An 18,484-nucleotide genomic window follows, 5' to 3' on the forward strand; every position below is an offset into this window, starting at 1 on the left:
AATGTGAACCCCCGTATTTATGGGACCCCTGTGAGTACCACAGGACAGAAGTTAATGGTGCCATCTTCATATTAGTCAGACTTCAGCCCCACTCTGGCTATGGCAGGAGACCTAACGTGCTGAGCCTCCCTCTGGACTGCCTCCCATCGACCAGGCGTGAAGATGAAGGCCGCTGGTCATCAGTGGGCAGAGAAATAGGACTTGGTGGGCCAGGCTGGAGAAAATCTGAACAGGCGGGTAAATGTGCTCCCCCAGCTGCAAGGATATTTACAGCAACTGCATGTGGACAGGGCACCAGCCCAGAAGACCTAAGGCTTCGGTATCTGGGGTAAGCCACATCGGGGGGGCCAACCTTTCTGCACGACGCTAAGCTGGGGTGTGGGGGACGAGGGGAGAAGCAAAGGAGAAGAAAGGGAGCCAGCAAGCCCAATCTCACAAGAAGGTGGCCTTGGCCAGCAAAGCATGGCCAGCCAGCACCTAGAATACCCATACTCGGGTGCTCAAAGTGGAGCCTGACTTCTTAGGATGTAATCAGAAGGTCACCCAGCTCCCAGCCTGCAGCTGGGTGTCAGGAGGCAGATGCACACTTCAGCCGCACTCCTACCAGCAGGCGCTTGGCCAGAATGTTCTCCACCAGCTTGAAGTCATTGCGGAGCTGTCTGTTCTTGGTGCTCGTTCCCTCCATCTCCTCGTCTGCGTGGAAGCGGAAGTACTGGGACTCATCCTTGAACTCACTCTTCTCCAGCACTGCAAACCCACAGATGCGCAGCACATGGTCAGGCTCCCAGGGGAAGGCTTCGGCGGCATTTGCCAACTGGCAACCACAGGCCAGAACCAAGCCCTAGACAAGCTTGCTTTGGCTAGCAGGATGTTTTATTAAATGCAATCATGTGCCAATGCTAACGTATTAGAATGTTTCACATAGAAGTCTGGCTTTCTGACTTTTCTTGCAAAGTCTGAACTTGCCCCACCTGCTCTAAAGACATGCTACAGAGCCAGAACAAAAATAGTGAAGAATTGTGGCAAAGAACCGGTGGAAGAAAACAGAAATCACATGAAAGGACTGTGTGTTGATGGGGACTTAGGATCTGATAAATGATGAATCACATGGATGAAGGGAAAGACTCACTTTAGGGAAAAAAAAAATAATAAAACTGGATCCCTACCTCAAACCATATTATCACAATAAGATCCTAATGGATTAAAGACCTAAATACGAACAGGAAAACTAAAGCTCATCAAACAAAATGTAAAATATCTTTGTCCTAGGGCAGAAAAAGATTTCAAACAAGACCCCCCCAGAAAGCAATCGGATAAAATTAACAATCAGAAACAGACCATGATGAGACTGGGACACTTTAGGCTGAAGATTAGCAAACTCAGACCCTATAAGCCAGATCTGGCCCACTACCTCTTTTGATAAATAAAGTTTTATTGGAACACAACCACATCCATTTATTTACTCATCGCCTGGGGCTGCTATCATGCCAGAGTGATAGAGCTGAATAACTGCAAAAGGCCGTATGGTCCACAAAGCCTAAAATATTTACTCTTTGGGCCTTTACAGGAAAAATTTTCTGACCTCTGTTCTAGAAGGTAGGAAAATCAATACAAAATAACCAGTAACAACCAGCACGTGATCCGGTCCCTGTGGATTACAATCTAAGTATCTACCAGTGCCAGGCATGCTGTGGATGCAGGCGTAAGTTCAAGTTCGTTTACTCCTCGGACAAAGAAGAATTTGCTGCACCCCATTTACCGGTGGGGAGGCTAAGGCCCAGAGAAGCTAAATAAACTGCCCAAGGTCACAGAGTGGACAGGCTCCTCCTTTTCACCATGCTGCCCAATGGCCTGTGAGATGGGGGCAGGGGTGAATTATAGAAAGGGGGAAATCCAGGCTCGGTTTCGGGAAGGCAGTTGTCTGAAGTCAGTGGGCCCTTGAAAGAAGGAAAGTCAGCTGCCTGAGGCTGGAGATGTCCACACCCTCCCTGAAGACAGGGGCTGTCTACCAATTTGGTGACTACATGAAAAGCAGCAGGAGGTCATCTTTTCCTTCTCCTTCTTTCCTAGGACATCGAGCTGTTTGTGTCTTCTTCCGGCCACCTCTATTACCTCTTTGGAGAAAACAGACACACAAATTGCTGCTTTGCCCAGAGCTGGGGAGCCAGGCCCCGGGGGCTGTATGGCTTCACCTCCACTGTAAACAGGAGGCTGAAAGACTCTGGGAGTGGGAGGAGGAAGCACAATGTTGTGTCTTGGCTGAAATGTTTGGGGAAACAGCTGGAATCCCAGAGTCTAGGACTGCAGCCAGGTGAGGTCCCACCACTCACTGATCCAGGTTTCGCTCAAGGCCGCTGGCCGGGTTCAAACCCCTGCTCAGCCCCTGCCCAAGCCCAACTTCATGTCCTCTTAGCCTCTCTCAGCCTTAGTTTCCCTGTGTGTGCCTAAAGGACACCTCAGGGCCCTGGAGCTCGGGCCAGACGCCATGGGAGGCGCCACATGGGCCCCACCTCCACCCTCCACTCTGCACCCTAACCTGCACTTTGCAGCAGCCACAACCCTGGGATTTGGCCCTTTCCTATTTTAGCTTATTTCTGAGTTCGTGGCAGGGACCAGGGGAGCAGGGGCCACGCCCTGCAATTTCTCTCCCTGAGGGCCCCAGGGTGTGGGCGCTGCCAGAGAGTCACCCCCCGCAGAATGTCCTGAGCCAGCCGCCTTCCCAGAATAGCAGCTGGGGGGGACCCCTAATTACTCTCACCCACAAATGAGAGGTTCTGCCCAGCTGATTGGCGGGAAGAAGGGAGCTGTCAGAGGGCTGTGCAGGGAACAGAGCGGCTTCTGGGAATGAGGGACTCTGGTGAGAGGCGCTGATGGACGGGAATGACCCTGGCTGGGCCTGCTTGTCCATCGCAGCTGGTGAAACGGACAGCTGGGAGTGTGTCCCAACCCCTAACCCTACAGAGCCACGGGCAGGCTGAGCTCAGAGGAGGGGATGACAAGGCCACTAGTGGGAAGATGAGGAAACTGAGGCCCAGAAAGGGCCACAGGCCTACTGGGAGTCATCCGGGTCAGGGCTAGAACAAGCCCTGCCGGCTACAAGGCAGCAGATGTGCCTGATGACCTGTCCCCTCGCTGGCACGCCTCTCATCCTGTCGAAGGGATGACAAACCCAGCAGCTAGATCAGGGGTGGAAAATTATGGCCCACTGTCTGCTTTTCTAAATAAAGTTTTATTGGCACAGAGCCACACCCACTTAAACTACTGCCTAAACCTGCTTTAATGCTACAATGGCAGACTTGAGCTGTAACAGACTCTGTGGCCTACAAAGCCTAAGACATTTACTCTCTGGCCCTTTGCAGGGAGAGTTTGCCGACTTCTGAGTTAGAGCACAAAGCAGAAGCTGGGAGGAGGAATGGCCAAAAGACCCTCCAGAGTCTCATCTGTCCTCTGCCCCCACCAGGGCCCAAGCCACATCAACTCTGCCCTGGCTTCTCTCCTTCCTTGGTCGCCCCCACAGACATTCTCCACAGGCCTCCTCTGCTCAGAACCCTGCCAGGATTCCCACCGCACTAGAGTCCCAGCCGAAGTCCTCCTCACGGGCCCATACTGTTCCGAAACAACTGACTCCATTGGCCGATACACACATGCTAGGCTGTGAGCTCTCAAGAAGGAGGGGACTCTCACCTGCCCTCGTTCACCGCTCTGTCCCCGGAGCCTAGCACAGTGCCTACACCGAGAAAGCACAGGCTGGATAAGAACAGCGTGAACAAAGACACAGGGAAGTGTGGGAATAGTCTAACGGAGAGAAGGGCTCCGTGAACAACAGTGAATGTGAGCTAAGCAGAGAGCGATGAAGGAGAGGACCTGTAAGGCCGGGGGGTGTTTGGGGAGCCTTGGGAGTTGTGAACTAAACAGAAACATGGAAAAAGTCAGGGGTGTGAGGCAGGCAGGGCACCCCAGGCCAGGGGAACTGCAAGAGCCCAGGCCGTGCGAGTGTTCTAGAAGTAGAAGAAAGGCTCCTTGGTGGGAGCTAAGTCTACCTGTCCTACTGAAAGGGCAAGAGACTCAGACTCGGGGCTCCCCAGGGCCAGTGAGCAGGAAGGTTCTCCCGGAGAGCAGTGCCCTGAAGACAGTTCCCTCAGAGTACAGTGGCTGAGCATGTGGCCAGGGAGCTGGCCTGCCTGGGCTCAAATCCCAGCTCCTACTTGCTGTGTGACCTTGAGCAGGTTTCTTAACTATCTGGGCTTCCATTTCCTCATTTATAAATAGGGGTGATATTAATACCAACATCAAAGGATCATTTCAGGATTAAACTAATGAATACATGGGGAGAGCTCAGAAGCAGGCCAGGCACACAGTGTATTAGCTTCTGTTTTAATTTGAAATGGTCACAGTGGAACCAGTTTCTCCCTCCTTCTCCCCGCCTTCCCATCTCAGGATCATCTCAAGACTGCCCACCTCTCTACCCCTCTTCTGTGCTCCTCCTCTGGGAAGAAGAGTGACTTATCTAAGGGGTCAGGCCGGGTGAAGGGGTGCCAACGTCCCTGCCTGGCTCTCTTCCTCTCTCACTTACAACCTGCCTGTCCTCAGTCCCCCCAACCCCTGGCAATCCAAGGCCCACAGCTCCGGCACCTAGCCTGGGGCTCACCCATGGGCGTGCTGAGCAGCCTCCAGCCCACCATTTGCTCTCTCTGGGCTTCAAATCCCCCTCCATAAAAATGCCCCAGGGTCCCTACTAGCTTTTCTGTTTTGGGGCAGACCCCCTAGGAGGCTGGGCCAAAGGTAAGGAGATTACCGTGGTGCATGAAGCCATTGTTGCACAGGCCTACGCCAAGCGCCACTGCCTCCTCCCGCGTCTGGCAGTCACCCTGGAACAAGAAGGGGACGGTGTTAGGTGAACTGACACAAGGGGCTGAGCAACAAGCCCTCTGTCACCCCTAGAAGTGGACCCTCCACAGGGGCAGGGATCTGTGTCTGTCTTATGGACTATAGCATTGACCAAACGGGTTTGTGGCTATTATTAATAAACCCCAAAGAAGAAAATTAGTAGTAGTTGGGATAAACACATTGCCTACCGTGCCATGAACACCACAAAGAATAAATGGAGACTTTACATGGCAAATATTGTTGGATGCCTAGCAACAACCCTTTCCCCAATACCACGCTAGGAATGAGATGATCACTGTTGAAGACGGCAATGCATCCATCTAGAGGATCATAAAACCCAGCTCCCTTGCAGCTGGAGATATAATGAGATATAAGCAATGAGATATAAACAGAAATCACTGGTACGGAGCTCTGGAAAACCTAAGTCCCTGGTCCTTCCTTTTTTTTCCTCCTCCTTGGAACAAAGACGTGATAGCTGGAGCTCCTGCAGTCATCCTAACCACAATATGACCTGGGATCAAAACGTGCAGAGCAGGAAGAGAGTGTGTGGCCCAAAGGCCCCATGAGGCTGCCCTAGCAACTCTCAACCACCCACCTCTAGGCTTTTCTCAGACCAAAGGAAAATAAACCCCTAATTTGTACCAGCCTCTATAGCTGGGATCTTTGATAACAATGAATTCCAAATCCTACCTAACCTAGCAGTAGCCAGTCACACCTAAGAACACCAGGATTCTGGAAAATACCTTTCTCCCTGATAAAGGAAAAAGCAGTACCACAATTCCCTATCAGGGACAAAGTCACATGAGGAAGTGAGATGTGTAGGGCTAACAGGCTACCCGGTGATCAAGATCACAGGCAGAGTGAAGGATGGAAGGTTCTTGACATGTGACATGACTGGTACATGGCACAATTATTTGCTTGAGCCACTGTTCAGTTGGGTTTTCTGTTCTTACAAATGAACACACTCCTAACTGGTACAATTGAAGTCTGGTTCGTCTCAGGGCTTCCCCAAGGAAGTGACATCCAACCCAAAAGTGAAATACGAACAGTCATGGCCTATTGGGCCTGCCTTTGGGGCCGCCTCTCCCATGTGGAACATCATCTTGATAGGACAGCCCCTTAAAGTATTCACCACCATCCTCCCCCCACCACCACCCCAGGCCAGGTTGAAGACACATGATCTGTGCAAAGCTACAGTGATGCCCCAGAAATAAGACCTGTAGGTGGAGGAACCCAAGGACAGGAACAGGTGGTGTGGTTCTCCCGGAGAGCAGTGCCCTGAAGACAGTGCCCTCAGCTCCTGCTCCCAAGAAGCTGGGCATTTCTGGATGCCAGTTCTTCCTAAGGCTGGCTCCTGGGTCTCCCCCTGACTCTGTGGGTGCTCTTTAGCCTTCTAATGAGCCATCTTCTTCCTCCCTCTCTCCACCCTTTCCAAGTTAACTAGCATCTGTTTCTGGTTCTTGCAAACCCAACAATCTCAGTTCATCAGGGAAATCATGTGAGTTGTGTGGCGGTTGGGAGTGGAGGATGGGGATGGGGGGGAGCTGCTGGGTGGCAGGTAGAGAAAACAGCATGGACAAAGGTCCAGGGGTGGGATGAAGCCTGCAGCACAAAAAGCAGCCTGGCCAACAGGGAGGGGGTGAGTGAGGTCAGCTCCAACAGGATAAGGAGTTTGACCGGTTATATTTATTCCCTGTGGAGCCCCAAATGCTTAGAACTCAGCCTGGCATACAGGAGGTGCTTAGTAAATATTTGGTGATTGAATAAAGGTGTTGTCAGCAGGGGCCAAATCATGCAGGGGCTGTGGCCAGGTCGGTGAGCTTCAACTACCTTCATATGGCCACAGGGCCCGACAACCTCTCATTTAAAGGACTCCCAAACTGAGAAGCTGTTTCGAGAGGCACTTGCCTTGATTGTCCCCCATCCCCGCTGCCAGCAGCCGAGGGGCTGGGGTGGGGCGGGGAATTTCCCAGCTAAAGGAGAAACAAATGCCAGGGACTGAAGGACTCAACCTGCCAAAGCTGCAGCTCAGACTCAGAGCATGGGGCCCGGGGGAACCACTGGCCTCAAGATTTGACGCACTTGGCCAACTGGAGGAAGACAAATCTCTCCTGGGGGACCTCAGGCCAGCGGCTGGAGGGCTGTGTGCGCCGAGCCCTGCCAGGGGAGGTGGCGATCCATGGGAGGCTGCATCCGGAACAGCCGCCCCCAGCTGTGGGAGGGCCAGTAGGGGAGAAGCTGGGGCCCAGGTGGCGTGCAGACCCCACTCTGCAGCCTGGGAGGCCCCGGCAGGCGTCTGGAGCCCACCTGGCTCTCCGAGGCACTTCACATTCTCCAAGGCACTCACATTCTGGGCTCCCAGCCCAGTCCTGCCCCCTTCCCACAGGGCCCTGGGGTGACACACAGGGAGGTTCCTAAAGTTAGAGCAACAGCAGGATTCTCAGGTTAACCGTGGATTAACGCCGATCTCGGACACCTGAAAAGTAAGGTCCCCTACCCCACATCCCACCAAGTTGCGGGAAAACCTCAAATCACTGTTTTCTCCCCTCCCAGAGGAAGACACACATAGCCCTGTGCCACTGCACTGTCATGCTCCCCTCGTTTCCCCTTCCCACCCACCAGCCTCTGTTGGGGTTCCAGCCATGCTGGCCTCCTCGCAAGTCCTTTCACAAACTACACATGCCCCCACTTCAGGGCCTTTGTACTAGCAATTTCCTCCCCATGGAATGCCCTGCCCTGGCTTTTGAGGTCGCAGTGTCCGGGTCAACGCCCCACAGGACACCCCAGCCCCCACCACCAGCCCAGGACATTCTCATGACCCTGTACGATACCGGTGCTGCACCTGTCACGGTCGGAAACAAACTCATCCCTTCAGGGCACTGCTCTCGGGAGAATCAGCACCAACTGTTCCTGGTCCTTGGGTTCCTCCAGATAAGTAAATACGGTTTAAGGTCTGTCTCTCGCCAGAACATCAGCTGCACGTGGGCAGCGGCGGTGGCCGTCAAGGTTACCCGCCTCCCCATGGCATCTAGCACTCAGTGGACCACCAAACATTACTACTGGGAACCACCTGGGATGCAGGTGGCAGAGGCAGAGCTGGGCCGGGCGACGGAACACCCTGGGGGGTAACGTACACAGGGCCCCAGGAGGCTCCCTGCCCGTGAACTGGGAAGCCCCAGGACATTGTCCACCGATGCCTCTCGCTGACCCGCAGCGTGCCAGGCACCACATGATCTCACTGGTCTTGGTCAACCCAGAGGTAATCACGCTGACCCCATTTAACAGATGAAGAGACTGGGGCCCAGACGGGCTTGCACTTGCCCTGGGTTACACTGGGAGAAAGGAATCCCTTCAGAGCCAGACCCTCCCCTCACCTACCACGATGGGGACACTGAGGCTCTAAGAGGACAAGTCAGTCACCCAGGGTTGTGGCCAGGGCACATGTCCCCATGTCTCCTTCATCGGTGCCTGGAGCCACCAGCAGGGCCCCTTTCCCCTCCGAGCTGATGACCCTGCCACCGTCAGCGCCCACCATCTGCCTCCTCGTAAAGGTCGGCACAGCTCCCAGGCCCTTTTCTTTTCTGCCCACCAGCACCGGAGCCTGCACGCCTGTGCCCTCCAGCACCTGGCTCCTGGCCTGTTCCTGTCCCTGCTGCCCCCCTGCCCTCCACCCGACAGCCACCCTTGGGGCATCCTGGAGCCCAGGCAGCGAATCAGAAACTGTGCAGCAGAGAGGCGCAGCGAGCAAACTCTGGAGTCGGTTTCCCCAGGTCCCCGTCCCTGCAGGGCCCTGGCTGTGACCCCTCTGACCTTCCCTTCCTCGTCTGTCATTTCTTATTCCCAGATTTGCCCTTGATCTTCCAAGGCCTCTGCCCCCCTGCTCAGACCCCATGGTGGAGGCCGCCATCCAGACGGGGCTAGTGCCACCACTGTCATTATCTACATCTATGAGGCATCATGACAGCCCTCCACACGCATCTTACAGGAGTGCCACAGGCGTGTGTCTTGAGGCCTCAGTTTCCTTGTCAGTAAAATGGGAATACCTGTGTTTTCCTCAGGTTGTTGTGAGGAGTAAACGAGATCGTGCAGAGATGAGCGGAACTGACAGATCACAGCTTGTCTATGGAAGGGCTAATCACCCCCTTACCCTCAGAGTTAAAAGAACCCTGACTTGTCCAAGCAGTGGGGAGGGGCCCCTTCCCCAGCCTCAAACAATGAATTCCAAGGAATTCTAAGCCACTCTCCTCAATCCCTGTCCTTGTCCCCAGGGAGTGGTTTAGGGGTACATGTGGGACCCACGTGGCCAGTGAGACTTAAGGGGAAGACCAGTGAGGAAAAGTGGGGTCTGGAGGGGAAGTTTCCTCCTCCAAATAGACTGAGAGAGCTCTCTCCAACTGCCCCTGCTGCCTGCCTTTGGCCATAGGTCTACATAGATGTGATGCCTGGAGCCGTGGCAGCCATCTTACAACCATAGAGCAAATGGCAAGAAGATAGCAAAGCAGAAAGATGGGAAGAGCCTGGGTGTAAACGGCACTGATGAGCTCTAGGACCATGAACTGGGGATGCCTAGTTATGTGAGAGAAAAATGTCTTCACTGTGCATGTCAGATTTTCTATCATATGCAGCCAAAAGCACTTCTAGTTGATCCAGTGGGTTTTGATGAACATTTTGTTTCAAGGAGCAGAATGATCTAGAAGTTCAAACTGAAGATGTGTTCAAACCAAAATTACCCACCCACCCCCACCCCCGCCAGGCTACACAATTATAGGTTCCCTTCTCAAATTCCCTGCTAAGGTACAAGATGGCAATAACTCTTGAAATCAAGGCTCACCATAACCCGAACTCAAAGACATCCTCACCACCAACCTCTCCCCGACAGTGACCCACACACACATCCTGCTGCCCCTTTCCCAGAGCCATGTGCCAGCTGTCTTCCAGTCAATCTCTTGGAAGTCATCCTCCTGCGTCAGCTCCAATTAGCCTCCCTGTGTCCTCAGCCCAGGCCAAGCCATGGGAGGTCTGCTGAAGTAGACAGGACCACTTACAGTTAGCTTGCCACCTTCATCCTACCACCCTTCTCCGGCCTCCACTTGCCATGCTGGGGGGACAGGGGCTGGTCCCCAGGACCAACTGACATGACTCGGGCTGCTCCGGGGGTCCTTCGGCCAGGACCACAGCCTCTCTGGCAGCACCGGCCATGAGGAGGTCCTCCCCATGCCTGACACCAATCACCACACAGAAGGCAACACTGGCGTTGCTTAGCTGGTGGTCCTCCTTGCCAGCGTGCTCCGGGATGCAGTCCTGTACCCTCCCAGCTCAGCCTCCACCAAGGACCTTGGGGTCTTGGAGATCCCTCTCTGTCTCTCCCTTCCCACACCCCACCCACCCCCATCAGCAAACTTTGTTAGGTCTACCTCCAAAAATTCCAGAATCTGACCATGTCTCCCACCTTCCCCGTGGTCACCCAGTTCCCAGGAACCCTGTTTCCCTGTCTGACGTTCTGAAGCCGCCTCCTCTCCAGGTTCCCTTCTGGCAGCCTCGCCCCCCTACAGCAGAATCTCATCCCACCAAAGTCACTGCTGTCCCTTCTGTGCTCAGAGCCCTGAAGTGGCCTGACCCTCCCCAGAGCCCACAGGATGCCATGAGACTGGCCACAGGCCAGCTTTCCCCAGCATGCCTACCTCCTGTTCACGCCTCCCACAGACATACCAGGCTCACCCCAGAGAAGGCTGCACCCCCAACCATCCTCGGGCTCACTCCCCACCTTTCTCGGGTCTCTGTTAAAATGTCCCTACTCAATATAGCCTTCTCAGGCCCCTCCAAAAACTGGACCAGCCCCACCCGTGTGAAGGGTAAATGCCCCCCTGTGGCTCCCACACACCCTACCCCACGCACCAAGCTGGCACCCAGCATCAGCAAACATATGTTGCATTTTACTCCTTGTTCTTATCAACTGCCTCCCCCAGCCCTCACCAGAATTCAGGACCCATGAGGGCAGACACTGTTATCCAGTTCACTGCTCTGTCCCCGAACCTAAAGCAGTGCCCGGTAAACAGGAGGTGCTCAAGGAGAGAAAGGGATGAGCTAATGAGCCCTCTTGTAGGATTTCTCTACACCCTCTCCTGCCTTCTCATTTTAAATACTGCTAAAGTGACAAGGAACAGAGTGTCTGTGATGCAGAGGCCACCTGAGTGCCAGGCATGCCAATCTGCCCCGTCCTCCACCCACCCACTAGGAAGTCCAGCGGGCACCCCAAAGACAGTGCCTTCCCTCGCCAGAGGAGAACTCTGGACTTTCCCAGGCATCCAGGGGTTCCTCCCCTGTCTTCGCATCACTGTAAAGGGTATTTCCAGCCACCCAGCGCACCAAAGCCCCAGGACGCATCCTTGCTTCCCATCCCCCCCTCCCCCAGCAGTGCATCCTGTATTATCTGACTTCTCACCATCTCGGGGACGCACCTCACTCCCAACTCAGGCCTGGGATTCACCACTTAAGGCAAAGTCCACGTCATGTTTTGAAACCAACACGCAGCTGTGGGCACCACGGGCACTCGGGAAACATGAGGCCACAGAAGGGCCAAGGTGGGGAAAAACAGCCGTTTCAGAGACCCCAAACCCAGCCAGGTCTGGGCCCCAAGCAAAGAACCTAACCGTCACCCCCTGTCACCCTCACCTGTGGCAGCACACTCAGGAGGCGGGACTCCATGGATCCAACCCCCAACCCCACCCCACCCCCACTCCCCAGCTGGTTGTTTCCTATTCATATTGGTCCTGCACCCCCAAAACCCCTCTGCTATTTTTTAAGACTTTTTAAATTTACTCATGAGAGACACAGAGAGAGGCAGACATAGGCAGAGGGAGAAGCAGGCTCCCTGCGGGGAGGCTGATGCGGGACTCGATCCCTGGACCCCGGGATCATGCCCTGAGCCAAAGGCAGATGCTCAACCACTGAGCCGCCCAGGCTGCAATTTCTTCAGCCTTCCATACCACACAGAACTTGAAGCCACCTTGAATCCTTTGTGCAGGAGATGAGGAATTATAATAATCATTGTATTTATTGAGCAATTACTCTGTGCCAGGTGCCCTTCTAAGCACTTTACATGATTAACTCCTTGAATCCTCAAAATAATCTAACGGGGAGGGTATCGTTTTTAGTTTCATTTTACAGGTGTGGAACGTGAGGTACCGAGAAGCCGAGAGGCTTGTCCAAGGCCACGCAGCAAGGAAGATGCAGAGCGGGGATCGGAGCCAGGTCAGCCTGGCTATAAATAAAAGCACGTGCTCAGAGTTGGTTTGATGGGATCCTAAGGGGAAGGCGGTGTTACACTGTGGTTAGGTGCTCTGGGCTTTCCAGATGTCCAAAACTGAATTCAAATCCAGGGGTCTTTCAAGACCTCCTGAGGTCTTAGAATCCCATGCTACAGCAAACATATTAAAATAACACCCACATCCTACATTAAAATAACACCCACATCCTACATTAAATAATGCTATTTTGGCTTGAAATTTTTTTTCAAGGATTTTTCTAAACCTGCTTTTTAAGTTATCTGGCGCCAAGAAACATTTACTTTACAGATTGGCTACGATTTCCAGGCAATCATCAGGAATTGTGTGACATGAGAAAATCCCGCCAGCAAATTGTTTTCAAATGGAACGAGGTTTTTATGAATGCTAAATTTAACAATTAAGGAGGCTGACATAAAGCTGCGCTCTGTAAACGTTTAAACATTTATCCATTTTGATTTCACAGTTGTCTCCTCATCTTTGGAGCCAATACGTTTTTTTTACAGACTATGAATGAACATTGTCGCAAGCTCCCTGAAAAGTTCGCAGAACCGAGGTACAAGTGGGGGAGACAGGCCCATGCCAATAAGCTGTGCTGCCACAAGGCTGTGTACCCTTGAGCCAAGCGCTCGGCCTCTCTGGGTCCCAGTTCCCCTGTCTCTAAATGGGTTGGAGGACTCCACGAGAGTGGAGTAAGCGTCCCGTGAGCAGAGGCCATAAAGCACAGGAGGCAGGCAGACAGAGTATCTGCAGCATCTCAACGGAGCAAACACCTCTGGCAAGTTGCAATAAAACCGACGCATGGACTTTCCCAGCCTCTGCCCAACCCTTGCCCTCTGGGAATTTATGTGAAAGGAATAACGTGGCAAGCTCCACATGGAGGCTCTGGTCTGGTGCTTCAGCCTGAGATCAACTTGTCCCAGCTCCCCCAGGACTGTTCCAGTTGTAACTGAAAGCCTCAAAGTGGCAGCAACCCCAGCGCCCATTAAGTAGATAGCTAATAGATAGCAAATATGAAATAACAGATAAATAAAATGCGGTTGATCCATACAGTGGAATATTATCCAGCCTTGCAAAAGGAAGGAAATCCTGACCCAGCCTGAGAACACTAGGCTGAGTGCAATCAGCCAGCCGCAGAAGGACAAAGGCTGTAGGATCAGACTGTATGATCCCGCTTACACAGGGCACCCAGGACAGCCAAACTCCTAGAGGCAGAAAGCACAGGTGAGGCTGGGGAAGGGGCAATGAGGTGGGGGGCTGCTGTTTACTGGGGACAGAGTTTCAGCTCTGCAAGATGAAAAGTGCTCTGGAGAGGGCGGGTGGGCATGGCTGCACAGCGCTGTGAGTGGACTTCATGCCACGACCTACCCACTAGAAAATAGTTAAGGCAGTAAGCGTTCTGTGTATTTTACTGGGAGCAGAAACTCATGAACAGATTGTTTAAAGCCTCGAAGGCCCACATCCCGGTTAGCTCCTCAGTCCTGGGCAGAGGGAGAAGCCGCTCACACAGCCGGAGGGAGTTCTCACCTGAGCCAACAGCCAGTCCACCAGCTTGCTCCCGGGCAGCACCGACTTGTAGGTCTTCAGGTGGTAATCGCGGTCTCTACAGGGGGGAAGTGCATGTGAGCCCATCAGGGAGAACACAGGTGGGGAGCAGATTCCCAGTTCGACCCCGCACCCCACCAGCACCTGCTCCGATCTGTGCAGCATCTGAATTCCCACCAAGTCCTGGTACAAAGGGCCGCGTTAACCTCACAGTCAGACTGCAACAACTTCTCAGGCTGCGAAGCTGGCAAGTACGAGTTTATGTGGCCAGCCATGCCGAGGCTGATAAAGTCTGGCTGGGGGCACTTCTCCCAGATTCAGGCCGCGCGCACAGTGAGGGCTGGCCCTGCCACTTCCTTCTCCCAGGGCCAAGCAGGAGGCCTTTCTCATGAGGGCCAAGGCTAGACCTTGGAGTCAGAGGCAGGTCTACAGATGTAAGTAGTTCCCGGGGGCCCAACCCCCAACAAGGCCAGCAACAGCTGGAATCTTCTCCGCTCCTCTACGAGTGGACAGGAGCCGTCAGGACAGGGGACAGAGGAATGTGCAGCTGGGTAAGGATTAGGTCACCCTCTCCATCCCTTTATCCATAACCACAAGCTTCACAATAAAGAAAATAATCACTGGCGTTTCCACAGCCCTCACTATGTGCCATAGGTATTCATGGCTACTGCCCTGGACAACACAGACCCAGAGCATGGCTACCAGTATGGAAGGGGCTACAGGACAGCACTGCTCTAACGTGCCAGTCAAGGGTCTGGGGACAGAGCAGTGAGCAAACTCCCTGCCCTTGGTGAGTTTACAATCCAGTGGAGAAGAAAGACAGCACATCAAGAAACAATACATATGTAAGATGTCAACTAGTAACAAGTTTCAAGAAGAAAAGCAAAGTGAGGTAAGGAGGACAGTGCATACCAGACTGTGATGCTTTAGAACGGTGGGCAGGGGAGGCCACTCTGATTCGGAGATGTTTGAAGGACGTGAGGGAATAAATACACAGATAGGTAAGGGAAGAGCACTCCAAGCAGTGGGAAGAGCAAGTGCAAAGGCCCTGAGGTGGATCTTATTATTATCCTCATTCCACAAAGGAAAAAAGTTGAGGCACCAGGAGGCTAAGTGACTTTGCCCCAAGTCACACAGCTGGTAACCAGCAGCTGAGACTCAAACCGGTTCCTGCACAGACATCCTTCACCACCACCCTGCAGCCTTTCCTGCAGACTGACTCAATTAACCCTGAGGACAAACATACAGGGAAGATGCAATTATGAGCCCCATCTGATGGAGGAGACTAAGGCTCAGCCCCAGGCCACACAGTTGAAAAGAGGCAGAAGTGAACTGGAGCTCAGAGAAGGTAACTTACTTGATCACGGGGGTGTAGAGGCTGTGGAGGCGGCAGTAAAGCCTCACACCCTGAAAGAGACAAAGGGAGAGTCTGGGATCAGGCCACATGCTTCAGGGGCCTCCAAATCCAGGCTGCTGGGAGAGATGGTTCCCAGGATCAAGCGGCAGCTGGGGGTGGGGGAAGAGCACAGGCCACCAGGGCACAGGCCGGCTCTGCCATGACCGTGGGGTCCGGGTCATGGGGCCAGGCGACATACCTACCTTGGACATGATGTCCTCCAGCTCACTCCGGGCCTTGTAGGTGCCGTCATCATAACGGAAGCGGTACATCACCTGCTCGTTCTTGAACTGGTGCTTGTCAGAGACTGGAGGGACCCAGGGAGCCAGTGAGGCTGGGCCCAGCACCCGCCCCCGCCCGTCATCACCCTGCACTCGGCCAGGCTCTGTGTCATGCACAATTTCCCTGAAGCCCTGCCCTCGCTCCTCTGTGGAAACCAGGTCCCCCTGCTCCATCTGGGGCCCTGCTGAGCTATCCTGCTTGGGGCTGGGGCACCTGCAGGTTCACGAGAGGCCCAGAAATGCCCTGACGCAGCCTGCACTGGAACCCATTGGGCCGGCACCTCCTTGGTGCTCAATCACCAAAGCATGTGTTGGGACCATGGGTGCTGGGGTATGAGACCACGCAATCAGGATTTATGACACCCGAGGGCCTTGGGTCACCCCTGGCGTTTCTTTCTGTCACTCTGTGGATCCATTAGCAGATCCTGGAGGCTCTTCTTTCAAAACACTAACAGTGTGACTCCACACTCCACCCTGTTCCAAGCCACCACCCTCTCTCATCTAGAACATCGCAGCCCCTCACTGGGCACCTGCTGCCATCCCCGCACAACCCGTCCACTGTCCACATGGTGGCCAGAGGGAACCCGCTCAAGTCTGAGTCTTAGCAGGGCTTCCCTCCACTCAGAACTCAGCAGCAGCTTCCTATGTCACTCCGAGTAAAAGCCGAAGCCCCCACGATCCCTCACGAGGTCTCAGACCTCATCTCCCTAAACCCTGGCCCCATGCCCGCCAACTGCACCCGCACCCGCTCCCATGGCAGCACTGGCCGCCGTGCGGCTCCCTGGACCCACTGCCTCTCCTCTCCTAGGGGCTCTGCACCAGCTGCTCCCTCAGCCTAGAACCCCAATGGTATCCGGCCCCTTGCTCTCTTGGGGTACCTTCTCAGGGAGGCCTTCAATGCGAAATTGAACACCACCCCCTTGTTTCCTCCCCCCGACCCCAGCACTGATCACCATCCGGATTCACAGAGTTTACTTCTGTTATTACCTTCCCCCTCCAACTAGAACATCGGCACCATGAAGATAAGACTTTTCATTCATCCTGTCCACGGCTATGTGGCACATGACAGGCACTCAATAAATATTCACTAAGTGACAGAAATATAAATGACTCTGGCCCTTTTTTGAGGGGACTTTTCAAGGTGTCCCTGCATTGCTGGTGTTGCAGGTGAGTGCAGGGCTTCCCAGCCTGGTGAGCAGATTCATAAGGGCATCCGCATCCCAAGGCTACCCTGTGCCCAGGGAACACTAATGCTTCTGTGCTAGTGGACATGCTCTCGGAAGCACAGCACTGCTGAGGTCTGACCTGTGCCCACCCACAGCTCCCCCTCACCACGCCCCCCACCCCCGGGCCTGCCCAGGCCCAGCCCCGACTCACCATGGTGGATTATACCGTTCTCCAGCAGGGCCTGACCCAGGTTGACTCCTTCTTCGGTCTTGCTGATTTCACCAATTTCCAGAAGCCAGGCAACAAACTCACTGCCAGGAAGATAAGATGCCATTGAGAGACCCTCCCCAGTCTTGGGAACACAGGGACCAGCACTAAACTGGCCTGGCCCCACCCTCTCCTGGGAAGGACAGCTAGAACATCCCACAAGAGAGCAAACTTTGGGAGACCATAGCCCTGGGCATTATACTGAGGCCTTGTGCTTTTCCCAGGACCAAAGGTAGAGGGGTGGGTGTGACCAGGCCCTGACTCGGGTGCAATGGATGGCTGCATGGACAGATGGATGGATGGGCCATTGGATGGGATGGAGGCAAGGATGGGTGGATGGATGGATGGGAGAGAGGGTCGGAGGATGGATGGATGGATGGATGGGAGAGAAAGATGGATGGATGGACAGATGGGTAGAGAGGTGGGTGGATGGGAAGGAGGGAAGGATAGATGGATGGGTGAATGGATGTGAAAGAGGGGAGAGAGGAAGAGGATGGATGGATGGGTGAATGGGAGGGAAGGATTAGTGGATGGGTGGATGGATGAGAGAGAGAGAAGGAGGGTGGGTAGATGGATGGATGGGAGAGAAAGATGGGTGGATGGATAGATGGGAGGGAGGGAGGGAGGGACGGAAGGATGGATGGATGGGTGAGTGGATGTGAGAGAGAAGGAGAGAGGAAGAAAGGATGGATGGATGAGGGAGGGAGAGAGGGAGGGAGGGAGGGAGGGAGGGAGAGGAGGAGGATGGATGGATGAATGGACAGATTCATCCCCACAGGAGTGGGGAGGGAAATGAATAGAACGTTGAGTAGATGAATGGATGACCTGACAGAAGACTAGTGGGCAGGTGGGTGGAGGGCAGCATGGAAGAAATGGGTGGACACTAAGTGGAGAGAGACCTGGGCAGATGGGTGGGGGAACAGATGATCAATAAGCAGAGGAATGAAGAAACAAACAAGCAGGAAGAAATAAGAGTCCCGAAGGAAGACTGTGGAGAGTCAGGAGAGCTCATGGTAATCAGATTGTGTCATTCTCCTAGTCAAACTCTCCAGTGGGCCTCCCCCTTGATCTCAGAAAAAGATTGACACTCTGCCCACACGATGACCGTTATCCACATGAACCGCTGTCCTCACAGATCTCCTCTCCTACACCTTTCACTTACTATGTTTCAGCCACAACCACCATCTTCTGCTTCTTAAGAAAGATCAAACTCCTAGCAACCTCAGGGCCTTTGCACTTGCTGTTCCCTCTGCCTGGTAACGCTCTACCCCAGCTCTTCACATTTTCCTTCTCAACAAAACAGCTCCCTACACAATCCTCACATCTTCTGATTTTACTTCCTTTTTAGCATGTATCTTTGTCTGGAATTGTAGTGTTACAGATTTCTATATGTGTTTATCAGCAGTCTGCTCCATCAGAAAGTAATCTCTATCCACATTGACAGGGTTTTTTGTTTTTTTTTTTTTACATTTGAGAGAGACAGAGACAGACAGCGATAGAGAGAGACAGCACAAGCTGGGGAGGAAAGAGAGCAGTAGACCCCCTGCCCCACTGAGCAGGGAGCCCGATGTGGGGCTCGATCCCAGGATCACAACCTGAGCCGAAGGCAGATGCTCAGTCGACTGCGCCTCCCAGGTGCTCCTGGCAGGGATTTCCGA

General features: G+C 53.8%; 1 protein-coding gene across 1 annotated transcript in view; it reads right to left on the minus strand.

Moving 5' to 3' along the window:
- PREX1 (phosphatidylinositol-3,4,5-trisphosphate dependent Rac exchange factor 1) overlaps positions 1-18,484 on the minus strand; it is a 179,402-nt gene that overhangs the window by 32,754 nt on the left and 128,164 nt on the right. Inside the window, 6 exon segments of the mRNA XM_038572997.1 lie at positions 605-747; positions 4,796-4,868; positions 13,698-13,773; positions 15,073-15,122; positions 15,315-15,418; positions 16,770-16,870. Coding sequence (XP_038428925.1) covers positions 605-747; positions 4,796-4,868; positions 13,698-13,773; positions 15,073-15,122; positions 15,315-15,418; positions 16,770-16,870 — 547 coding nt within the window.

This window comes from Canis lupus, chromosome 24, assembly GCF_011100685.1.
Source record: "Canis lupus familiaris isolate Mischka breed German Shepherd chromosome 24, alternate assembly UU_Cfam_GSD_1.0, whole genome shotgun sequence".
Lineage (NCBI taxonomy): Eukaryota > Metazoa > Chordata > Mammalia > Carnivora > Canidae > Canis > Canis lupus.